Source organism: Aotus nancymaae, unplaced genomic scaffold (genome assembly GCF_030222135.1).
Source record: "Aotus nancymaae isolate 86718 unplaced genomic scaffold, 86718_ANA_hifiasm-v0.15.2.pri h1tg000053l, whole genome shotgun sequence".
Classification (NCBI taxonomy): domain Eukaryota; kingdom Metazoa; phylum Chordata; class Mammalia; order Primates; family Aotidae; genus Aotus; species Aotus nancymaae.
The window spans coordinates 18,020,048-18,032,631 of record NW_026988467.1 but is presented as its reverse complement, the minus strand read 5'-3'; the positions used below and the strand labels follow the sequence as shown (position 1 = coordinate 18,032,631).

Sequence of the window (12,584 nt, the reverse complement as noted above, 5' to 3'; positions counted from 1 at the left end):
CTGGCCGGAGGAGTACGGTTTGGAGAAAGCTGTGTTAGAGGCCGCGGGCATGGGGTGGCACACGCCCACCCTACACAGCCCACTGTCTCTTCCCAACCCACTCAGGGAGCCCTCCTGACTCCCTGGGATCTCAAGATCAGGTGGAGGCTCATTCCCCTGCTATTGTATTTTCTGGGTTTTGTTTTTTTGGAGACAGATTCTCCCTCTGTCACCCGGGCTGGAGTGCAATGGCGTGATCTTGGCTCACTGCAACCTCCATGTCCTGGGTTCAAGCAATTCTCCTGCCTCAGCCTCCTAGGTAGCTGGGATTATAGGCACGCACCACCACGCCCAACTAATTTTTGTATTTTTAGCAGAGACGGGTTTCGCCATGTTGGCCAGGCTGGTCTCGAACACCTGGTCTCAAACAATCCACCCGCCTTGGCCTGCCAAAGTACTGGGATTACAGGCATGTGCCACCACGCCCAGCCTTGTTTTGTTTTTTTTGAGACAGGATCCCACTCTGTCACCCAGGCTGGAATGTAGTGGCACAGTCTCAGCTCACTGCAGCCTTGACTTCCCCGATGCAGTGATCCTCCCACCTCAGCCTCCCCAGGAACTGGGACCATAGGCACACACCACCACACCCGGTTAATGGGTATTTTTAAAATTTTTTGTAGACATGGAGTTTTGCCATGTTCCCCAAGCTGGTCATGAACTCCTGGGCTCAAGAAGCCCTCCCACCTTGGCTCCCAAAGTGCTGGGATTACAGGTGTGAGCCACTGCACCTGGCTTCCCCTGCTATTGTAATCAGGGTAATGTGGCAGCCCCAGGGCCCTGCAGTGACCCTGACCTCTCCCTGTTGCCCTTCAAAGGTCTGGTGCTCCGTCCGCACACCCGAGAGCTCCCACGAAGGCCTCATCACCGATCCCCACAGCCCCTCTCGCTTCCGGGTCATCGGCTCCCTCTCCAATTCTGAGGAGTTCTCAGAACACTTCCGCTGCCCATCTGGCTCACCCATGAACCCTCCTCACAAATGCGAAGTCTGGTAAGGATGAAGCGGAGACAGCCAAGATGGAGGGGCTGAGGATGAGCCCCCCGTCCAGCCTCCAGGGCATCACTCAGCCCGCTTGGCCACCCAGGGCCCCGCTTCCCTGCACTGGAGGGTTTTCAGCCAGAATGGAGCCCGTAGTGTTGGCTCTCAACATGACCCTCCATCTGATCCCCTTTGAAGACACGGACATCCCAGGCACACACGTGCGCCACCTTCAGCGGGCATTCGGGTGTCAGGCTGGTGGCTCATCAGGCCTGGGCCCCATGCTGACAAGCGCCAGATACACCACAAATACCACTGTGTCAAATGCTTTCAAGATATATTTTTGGGGAAACTATTTTTTAAACATTGTGGAATACACTGGAAATCTTCAGGGAAAAATGGATTTAAAACACTTTTTTTTTTTAAGGAAAAAATTGGTATATTTATTATGTTCTGTTTTTCTAAATAACCTGTGGACAAGGGAAACCCCGCTGACTTACTCCCTCTCTTCCCCACTCACTGTGAGGCTGGGCTGAGGCAGGGAGCCCTGGGCCACAGAGCAAGTCTCCGAATCGGAGAGCTGCCTCAGCCCTTGGGATGTGTGATTTCAGCTCCTGTCACCTCATGCGGAGGCGTGGAGACCAGTAGAGGTGTGGGAGCCAGGCAGAGGGGAGGGAGGAGCCAGCTCTGGGGGCCCAGCTCGTGGGCACTGCCCCTTCAGCTAGCTTGCCCCCATCCCGACTCCAACAGTGGGAGCCCTAGCAGGGAAGTTCTGATCCCCAAAGCCACAGCAGGGGACTGATGGCTATGGCAGAATGAGGCCAGGTCAGGACCCTCAAAAACCACCTGGAGGCACCAAGCACCCTGAATCCAGACTGCAGGAGCCCTGCGGGGTGAGACTCCATCGGAGGTACACTGCTGGCCACAGGTGTCCCCCTCTCGGCCCCACATTTTCGGGCTGTCCCATGTCCATCTCGGGCCAGTTACCTCTCTGCAGCAGTCCCCCAGCCCAGCCACACCAGGGTCTATCTGGCCAACCCTCTTCCCCAGAGAAAGGAGAAAAGAGAAAACAGGCCAGGTGTGGTGTGGTGGTTCACTCCTGTAATCTCAGCACTTTGGGAGGCTGAGATGGGTGGATCACTTGAGGTCAGGAGTTTGAGACCAGCATGGCCAATGTGGTGAAACCCCATCTCTGCTAAAAATACAAAAAAAATTAGCCAGGAATGGTGGTGGGCGCCTGTAATTCCAGCTACTCAGGAGGCTGAGGCAAGAGAATTGCTTGAACTCAGGAGGCAGAGGTTGCAGTGAGCTGAGATTGTGCCACTGCACTCCAGCCTGGGCGACAGAGCGAGAGTCTGTCTCAAAAAAAAGAAAAAAGAAAACAGCTCTCACCTCCCGCAGGACCTAAATCTTCCCTCTGAACACTATCATCCATCACATGGCTGGGCCTGGCTCCTGGGACCGGTCCTCTAGTGCCTTATCTGAGGCTGCGGCCCCCAGTCTCCACCCCTAGGAGGCAGCCACTGCCCCTAGATGCCCCTTGGCTCCTCAGTGCAGCCCCCAGGTGTCCTGATGGAAACACAGGCCATAGCCCCATTCCCCCAGTGCCTGCAGGGCTGCCCCCCATGGCCACCCATGAGCTCTGGCCTGCAGGTCCGTGACACCGGGCTTCAGGAGGCTGTGGAACCACTGGACTCGTCCTGGGCTGCCGACCGTATCCACCCCGGGTTGAATCAAGACATTGTTTGTAGCTAGATGGATGGACTCTCCTTTGAGGGATGCTTTTAGCCAGGGGATGTTGTAAGGGGAAGTTTCCTCAACCCGCTCTGGCCTGTGGTGTCTGTCCCCTCCCTGCGACACAGCTTCTCCAACAGCAGATTCATGGGCTCCACCAAGTGGAAGCATCTGGAGCGGCCACTGCCATCCAGTGGAAAAGCCAGGCCCCGGGACGGAGGCAGGGGCGGCACATGCCCTCCACAGCTGAGGTTTTCCCACCTCAGCAGCCCAGGCCCCCTGGCCCAGCCCTGCCTGGACAGTGCCCTCCCCTCACCTGAGAAGCTGGAATCCTCCTGCCCAAGAGGAAGCAGACAGCACAGGGACAGCCCTGCCACCTTGGGGTCAGCCTCCAAGTTGGTGCAGGGTGTCGAGAGTGGATTCCAGATGGAGGCCCTGGTCCCAGCACGCGGCAGTCCTGGTAGCTCTGCAGAGGAGACAGGAACCCGAGAAGGAGCAGGAACAGGAGCTGGCTGCTGTGTCCTTGCCACATGGAGGCAGGCTTCTTCCAGCCATGGCGTCCTCTGCCTCCCCTCCCCAAGCCCTCCTGCCTTCCATGTGGAGGGAGGAGGTCCTGCAGCGTCAGCACCATGGGCTTGGAGTCCCTGGACAGAGGCAGGTGTCCCGGGGCTGGGGGTGCGACCCGAGGGAATGGAGACTGCACTCATGGCTCAGGTCTGCTGGGGCTGGCAGGGAGCGAGGAGAGAAGAGGGCTCAGGCCCAGCAGGGATGGACACCCCGCCACTGCCACTATCTGCCCCAGAGCTTTAAGGAAGATAAAGTGAGACCCCTCCCCTTAGGCCAGCTTCTCTGTGGGTGCGTGGACATGGGGTTGGGAGCTGGGAATCTATTTTTTGTATTATGATATTTTGTGCTACTGTAGTTTTGGTGTGGCACTATTGTAATTGAAATAAAGTACTTGTACAGAGGGCCATGTGTCTGGGTATCTGTCCTCCCACGGTGCTGTATGTCTTGTGAGGCTGGCACAGGGTTGCCCACCCTAGCCTCTTCAGGGCTGGGTGCACCTGCCCCCAAGAGCAGGAGCCTTGGACCCTGACAGACCCCAGAAGGTTACTCAGTACCTGTGCCCCTAGCCACCATTCCTTCACCCACGATTGTGTGAGCACCCCCTGCTGGTGAGAATAATGCACATCATCACCTGGGTCCAAGAGGCCTCCTGGTAAAAATAATTTTTCCGTTATCTTCGAGCAAGGGAGTTTCCAGGTCTCAGATGCTTGGGCAGGGAAGACAGTAGGGAAAGTCAAAGGTTCGAGGAGGGCCGGGCATGGTGGATCATGCCTGTAATTCCAGCACTTTGGGAGGCCGAGGCACATGGATCACCTGAGGTCAGCAGTTTGAGCCCAGCCTGACCAACGTGGTGAAACCCCGGCTCTACTAAAAATACAAAAATTAGCCAGGTGTGATGGTGCACACCTGTAATCCCAGCTATTTGGGAGGCTGAGGTGGGTGAATCACTTGAACCTGGGATGTGGAGGTTGCAGTCAGCTGAGATTGCACCACTGGACTCCAGCCTGGGTGGCAGAGTGAGAGTCCATCTCAAAAAAAAAAGAAAAAAGAAAGAAAGAAAAAGCAGGGCACGTTGGCTTACGCCTGTAACCCCAGCACTTTGGGAGGCTGAGACAGGTGGATCACGAAGTCAGGAGTTTGAGACCATCCTGGCCAACATGGTGAAACCCCGTCTATACTAAAAATACAAAAATTAGCTGGTCTCAGTGGTGCACGCCTGTAGTCCCAGCTACTCAGGAGGCTGAGGCAGGAGAATCGCTTGAATCTGGGAGGCAGAGGTTGCAGTGAGCCAAGATCGTGCCACTGTACTTCAGCCTAGGTCACAGAGCAAGACTCCGTCAAAAAAAGAAGAAGAGTTCAAGGAAGAGTCCCTGATGTACACTGTGCCTCCTGGGGTTTGCATATGTTCTTCGTTCTGCCTGTAATGTTCTTGCCTGATCCACTCCTAACCAACCATGAAAGCCCAGCTCAGCATCTCCTCCTCTAGGAAGCCCTTCCTAACCTCCCACACAGGCTTCCTTCTCCTATTAGAGTGTATGAATTTGCTACGGCCACCCTAACAAAGTACCACAGACTTGGAGGCTTACACAACAGGAATGTGTGGTCTCAGTTCTGGAGGCTCCAAGTCCAAGATGAAGGTGTTGCCAACACTGACTCCTGAGGGCTGTGAGGAAGACTCGGTTCAGGCTCTCCTGGCTTCTGGCGACCTTTGGTGCTCCTTGGCTTGTAAAAGTATCAGCTGACCTCTGCCTTCATCTTCATATGACGTTCTCCCTGCATGCGTGTCCATCTCTGTCCAAATTTCCCCCTTTTATGAAGACACCAGTCATACTGGATTAGGGCCAACCCTGATGACCTCATTTTAGCTAATTACATAAGCAATGACCATATTTTCAATTTTTTTTTTTTTTTTTTTTGAGATAAAGTCTCGCTCTGTAGCCCAGGCTGGAGTACAGTGGTGCAATCTTGGCTCACTGCAATCTCCACCTCCCGTATCCTGGTTCAAGCAATTCTCCTACCTCAGCCTCCCAAGTAGCTGGGATTATAGGCACAAGCCCTCACATCCAGCTAATTTTTTGTGTTTTTTAGTAGAGATGGGGTTTCACCATGTTTGCCAGTCTGGTCTTGAACTCCTGACCTCGTGATCTGCCCACCTTGGCCTCCCAAAGTGCTGGGATTACAGGCGTGAGCCACCGTGCCGGCCCAATTTTTTTTTTTTTAGACAGTCTCACTCTGTCCTCAAGTGATCCACACACCTCGGCCTCCCAAAGTTCTGGGATTACAGGCATGAGCCACCACACCCGGCCCCTATTTTCAAATAAGGTCACATTCTGGGATGCTGGGGTTTGGGACTTCAAGACATGAATTTGGAGGGGGAAGGCAATTCAATCCATGACACAGAGGTCCCAATTCTCTGGGCTGTGGAGGTGCCAGCACTATCTCCAGTGGCCCAGTGCCTGGCTGGGGACCAGGCACGTAGCAGGGCACGGTGACTGTTGGCTACATGGGCAGGAGACTGAAAGATGCTGGAGGGTAGATGGCCATCAGCAATGTGTAACTCAAGGGACCACCCCACAATGTACCAGTGCCTAGTCTGGTGGGCTAGGGGAACCAGAGAAGACTTCCTGGAGAGGAGAAATTCCAGCCGAGCCTTAACCCGGAATTCACATCCCATGGTACCCATGGTAGACAGAGTGACAGCCTGCACAGGCACCCGTGCCAGGGACGAAACTCACCCGGACTCTGCTCCTGCCTTGCTTTAAAAGGAGGGAGTCAGCCAGGTGCAGTGGCTCACGCCTGTAATCCTAGCACTTTGGGAGGCCAAGGTGGGCAGATTACCTGAAGTCAAGAGTTTGAAACCAGCCTGGCCTACATGGTGAAACTCCATCTCTACTAAAAATACAAAAATTAGCTGGGCATGGTGGTTCATGCCTGTAATCCCAGCTACTCAGGAAGCTGAGATAGGAGAATTGCTTGAACCCAGGAGGTGGAGGTTGCAGTGAGCTGAGATTGCACCACTGCACTCCACCCTGGCGACAGAGCAAGACTCCATCTCAGAAAAAGAAAGAAAAATGTTTTTGAAATCATGGAAGAATTTTAATTTTCCTCATTGATATTCTTGAACCACGCTTCATTTCCAAATATACACAATAACAAAGCCATACTTACTCCTAACATTATACAACTATCCTGTATGCAACCGAAAACACACCAACCCTTCCCCAGGAGAAATGCAAAACCCTTGGATGATGTTCACTCTTCTCTTTTGATATCCTGTAACTTAAATACCATAATAAAAAGTTAGCTATTACTTTCTTATTTTGAGACAGGCTCTCACTGTATCACTCAGGCTGGAGTGCCAGTGGTGCGATCTTGGCTCACTGTAGCCTCTACCTCCCAGGCTCAGGCGATCCTCCCACCTCAGACTCCCTAGTAGCTGAGACTACAGGTGTACGCCACCACTCCAGACTAATTTTTTTTTGCATTTTTTGTAGAGACAGGGTTTTGCCATGTTGCCCAGATTGGTCTCAAACCCTTGGCCTCAAGCAGTTGCCCACCTTGCCCTCCCAAAAGGCTCGGATTACAGGTGTGACCACCACACCCAGCCTAAATTATTATTAATACATCTTATGTTAGATGGTAAGGAAATAAGAGGGAAGAAAACAAAAATATTTGGCTGATCTATATATAAACACTCATAACAAAATCAGTAAGAAACAGTCATGATTATTACTGTCCCCATTTCTGCAACTGGTCATGTGGTTGGAGCTGGTCTTTATAATTCCCGTCTTCCACTGCCCTTTCCATATTTCCTTTTCGCTCAGCAAGCATGTCATCTGGTCATGGTTCTTTGCCTGGTGGGGTGACCCAAACCTTCGTTCCTGAAATTCCTGGACGGTCAACAGTCCTGCCTGAACTGGGCTGTTGTCGTTTTTGTTTACTTTAGTCACAGGACGTGGTACCGACGCTTCTCCACTTACAATGAGGTTATGTCCTGATAAATCCATTTTTTTTTTTAAGACAGAGTCTCACTCTGTCACCCAGGTTGGAGGGCGGTGGTGCAGTCTCGGCTCAGTGCAGCCTCAACTTCCCAAGCTCAGGTGATCCTCCCACCTCAGCCTCCACGCACTATCACACCCGGCTAATTTTTTTGTATTTTCAGTACAGACGAGGTTTCACCATGTTGCCCAGGCTGGTCTCGAATTCCTGGGTTCAAGTGATCTACCCGAGTGCTGAGATACAGTTGTGAGCCACTGCACCTGGCCCTGATAAATCCATCCTAAGTTGTAAGTATCCAAAAATGAAACTGCACTTAATGCATCTAACCTATTGAACATCATAGCTTAGCCTTAAATGTGCTCAGAATACTTCCATTTGCCTACAGTTGGACAAAATCATCTAACACAAAGCCTATTTTGTTGACTAAATATGTTGACTATCTCACGTAATTTACTGAATACAGCACAATGTGGAATACGGTATCAGCTGTCTACCCTCGTGATCTGTGGCTGACTGGGAGCTGCGGTCGCCGCCACCGCCCAGCATCATGAGAAAGCATTGTACTACATGTTGATAGCCCAGGAAGAGATCAAAATTGAAAATTCAAAGAACATTTTCTAGTGAATGCATATCACTTTTGCCCATCATAAAGTAAAAAAAAATCAAAAGTCAGTTGGGCACGGTGGCTCACACCTGTAATCCCAGCACTTTGGAAGGTTGAGGCAAGTGGATCATGAGGTCAGGAGTTCGAGACAAGCCTGGCCAAGGTGGCGAAACCCCATCTCTATTATAAATACAAAAAATTCGTCAGGCGTGGTGGCAGGCTCCTGTAATCACAGCACTTTGGGAGGCCGAGACAGGGATGGATCATGAGGTCAGGAGTTCAACACCAACCTGGGCAACATGGTAAAACGCTGTCTCTACTAAAAATAGAAAAAAAAGAAGCTGGGCATGGTGGTGAGCACCCGTAATCCCAGCTACTTGGGAGGCTAAGGCAGGGAATTGCTTGAACCCAGAAGGCGGAGGTTGCAGTGAACCAAGATCATATCACTGCACTCCAGCCTGGGCAAGAGCGAGACTCTCTCTCAAAAAATGTATATATTATAAGTCAAATTATTATAAGACAAAGACTGTCTGTATTAAGAGAGGCCCTAAGGGAGCTCATGTGTTCCAGACATACTCTTCCTTACTCTGTTGTGTAGCAGCAATACAATTTCCCCTTGGTAACCAAGATCAGTCATCCCAGCCAGTTCAGTGACCTCCTTCTTTGCCTCTTAATTTTGGGCATGGGGAGCCCAGCACAACTGAATGGCAATCTCAACCTTCTGTTCAATGTAATCATTGTGTTGCCTAGTGGAAGCATTTCTCCCTTTGGAACCAAAACCTCTAAACTAGCAGAGCCTAAGGTCACGGGGACGGGAAGCAGAAATGCTGCTAGTACATCAATAGGGATAAAAGTGAGTGGAGCCACTCCTAACTCCTGCCCTTTGACTCCTGGCCCCATGAAACCTGGCTATAAGAGGAATAGCACCATATGCTGGACACTGATTTAAAGGATGTACAGCATCCTGGAGGGCATTGCCCCAGCCCTGCCAGGTATTGTCACCTAGATGGCATTGTCACTGAGTCTTCAAAAGGCAATTCACTACTCTATCAAATCAGTTGCTTCAGGATAGTGGGAAACATGGTAAGACCAGTGAATTACGGTGAATTCCATATGATGAGTTCATGACCAGTGAATTCCAGGCCCATTTCCACATTTCATGTGCAGGGAAGTGAGTTGCTTGATGAGAAGCAATACTGTAAAAGTCCATGGATCTGGGTGTCGTGGCTCATGTCTATAATCCCAGTTCTTTGAGAGGCTGAGGAGGGCGGATCACCAGAGGTCAGGAGTTCGAGAACATCCTAGCCAACATGGTGAAACTCTGTTTCTACTAAAAGTACAAAAAAATTAGCCAGGCATGGTGTCACAGAACTATAATCCCAGCTACTCAGGAGGCTAAGGCAGGAAAATCACTTGTACCTGGGAGATGGAGGTTGCAGTGAGCCGAGATCACGCCAGTACACTCCAGCCTGGGAAACAGCAAGACTACATCTCAAAAAAAAAAAAAAAAAGCCGGGCATGGTGGCTCATGCCTGTAATCCCAACACTTTGGGAGGCCAAGACAGGTGGATCACAAGGTCAGGAGATCAAGACCATCCTGGCTAACATGGTGAAACCCCGTCTCTACTAAAAATACAAAAAATGAGCCAGATTTGATGGCACATGCCTGTAGTCCCAACTGCTCGGGAGGCTGAGGCAGGAGAATTGCTTGAACCCGGGAGGTGGAGTTGCAGTAAGCCAAGATCACACCACTACACTCCAGCCTGGGTCACAGGGAGAGACTCTGTCTCTAAATAAATGAATGAATGAATGAATAAATAAATAAATAAATAAATAAATAAAAGTCCATGGTTGGTAATTTTAGCACTATTGTTTGCAGGGAAGACAAATCCATATCATATCCAGAGTGAGTGTCTATTCCAATAGTGTTCCTTCCACAATAGAAGTGTTACAATGTAGTTAACTCGCCCCCAGGTAGTTAACTAATCACCTCAGGGAATGGTGCCGTATCTGAGGCTTAGCATTGGCCTCGACTGCTGGCAGATGGGGCACTCAGCAGTGTCTGTAGCCAGGTAGACCTTGGTGAATGGAAGTTTGTATTGTTGAGGCTTTGCGTAATCCTACCCTACTAATATGGCTACTTGGTTTCTGAGCCCACTGGGTGATAACAAGAGTTGCTTGAGAAATAAGCTAATTGGAATATGCAAAATGGATCATCCTATCCACTTGATTATTATTATTATTATTACTATTGAGATGGAGTCTTGCTCTATTGCCCAGGCTAAAGTGCAGTGGTATAATTTTGGCTCACTGCCACCTCAACCTCCCGGGCTCAAGTGATCTTCCCACCTCAGCCTCCTGAGTAGCTTGGACTACAGGAATACACTATCATGCCTAGCTAATTTTTGTATTTTTTGTAGAGATGGGATTTCACCATGTTGCCCACACTGGTCATGCAGTGGCATGATCTCGGCTCACTGCAACCTCTGCCTCCTGGGTTCAAGTGATTCTCCTGCCTCAGACTCCCAAGCAGCTGGGACTACAGGTGCCCACCACCACATCCAGCTAATTTTTGTATTTTTTTAATAGAGAAGGGTTTTCACCATGTTGGCCAGCCTCTTGAACTCCCGACATCAAGTGATCTGCCCACCTTGGTCTCCCAAAGTGCTGGGATTACAGGCATGAACCAATGCACCCAGCCTACTTGATTATTAAAATCCTCTTCTGCTAGCTGGGCGTGGTGGCTCATGCCTGTAATCCAGCCTGGCCAATATGGTGAAACCCCACGTGGGGTTTTTGTAAAAATCCAAAAATTAGTTGGGCATGGTGACCCATGCCTGTAACCTCAGCTACTCGGGAGGCTGAGGCAGGATAATCACTTGAACCTGGGAGGAGGAGGTTGCAGTGAGCCAAGATTGCACCACTGCACTCCAGCCTGAGTGACAGAGCAAGACTCTTGTCTCAAAAAAGAAAAAAGGAGAGTAGTTATCCACAGAGGATGGTGGGACTCTGCCTTAAAATCCTAAGGGTCTGCCCTGTGATTCACCTAGAGGGGTCTACCAAAGACTGCAGACATCTCTATCTGCTAATGACACTCCAAGTGCCATTGGATCTGCTGTATCCTGTGGCCCAAGTGGCAGAGCAGCTTGCAGCCACGGAGCCTGGCCTCAAGTAAGAATTTAATAGGATGTGTGCAGTGGCTCATGCCTGCCTGTAGCCCCAACACTTGGGAGGCCAGAACGGGAGGATCAGTTGAGGTCAGGAGTTTGAGACAAGCCTGGTCAACAAAGTAAGAATGTGGTTCTCCAAAAATATATATAGAAATTAGTGGCTGAGCACGGTGGCTCACACCTGTAATCCCAGCACTTTGGGAGGCCGAGGCAGGGGGTGGATCATGAGGTCAGGTGTTCAACAACAGCCTGGCCAACAGGGTGAAATCCCATCTCTACTAAAAAAAGAAAAAATACAAAAATTAGCTAAGTATAGTGGTGGGCACTTGTAATCCCAGCTACTTGGGAGGCTGAGGCAGGGGAATAGCTTGAACCTGGGAGGTGGAGGTTACAGTGAGCCAAGATTTTGCCATTGCACTCCAGCCTTGGGGACAGAGTGAGACTCTCTCAAAAACAAAACAAAACAAACATATATATTTATATATATAAATATTCATGGCTGGGCATGGTGGCTCACATCTGTAATCCCAGCACTTTGGGAGGCTGAGACGGGCAGATCACCTGAGGTCAGGAGTTCCAGACCAGCCTGGACAACATGGTGAAACCCCATCTCTACTATAAAAAATACAAAAATTAGCCGGGCGTGGTGAAGGGCACTTGTAATCCCAGCTACTTGGAAGGCTGAGGGAGAAGGATCACTTGAACCCGGGAGGTGGAGGTTGCAGTGAGCCAAGATTGCACTCACTGCACTCCAGATAGGTGACAGAGTGAAACTCCACCTCAAAAAAGAAAAAAAAAGGAACATTCACACTTCATTCCTTCCATCTTTTGTGTATTATTGTCACGTATTTATTATTTATTTAGTTAGTTAGAGACAGGGTCTCACTCTGTCACCCAGGTTGGAGGGCAATGGCACTATCTTGGCTTACTGCAAACTTCGCCTCCTGGTTCAAGTATTTCTCCCACCTCAGCCTCCCAAATAGCTGGGACTACAGGTGTATGCCACCATGCCCGGCTAATTTTTGTATTTCTAGTAGAGATAGGGTTTTGCCGTGTTACCCAGGCTTGTCTCAAATTCTTGGGCTAAAGGAATCCTCCTGCCTTGTCCTCTCAAAGTGCTGGGATTCCAGACATAAGCCATCACACCAGCCCAAAAATTGTATACTTAGGATGTACAACAGGATGTTTTGATATATGTATACATTGTGAAACTGCTACATGAAGACAATTAACAGATGCATTACCTCTCATACTTACTGTTTTCTTTGTGGTGAGAACTTTAAAAATCTACTCTCTTAACATTTTTTTTTTTTTTAGGTGAGTCTCACTCTGTCGCCCAGGCTGGAGTGCACTGGCACTATCTCAGCTCACTGCAACCTCCACCTCCTGGGTTCAAGTGATTCTCCTGCCCCAGCCTCCTGAATAGCTGGGGATTACAGGCACCCACCACCATGCTCAGCTAATTTTTTGTATTTTTAGTAGAGACAGGGTCTCA

General features: G+C 50.2%; 1 protein-coding gene across 3 annotated transcripts in view; it reads left to right on the top strand.

Moving 5' to 3' along the window:
* ECE1 (endothelin converting enzyme 1) overlaps positions 1 to 3,717 on the top strand; it is a 131,503-nt gene extending 127,786 nt beyond the window's left edge. For all 3 annotated transcript variants that reach the window (XM_021668296.2, XM_064363415.1, XM_064363414.1), the window contains one exon: positions 855 to 3,717. In XM_021668296.2, the coding sequence (XP_021523971.2) occupies positions 855 to 1,031 (177 nt within the window). In that variant the 3' untranslated portion in view covers positions 1,032 to 3,717. The remainder of the gene's footprint in view (positions 1 to 854) is intronic.
* The last annotated feature ends 8,867 nt before the right edge of the window (positions 3,718 to 12,584 follow it).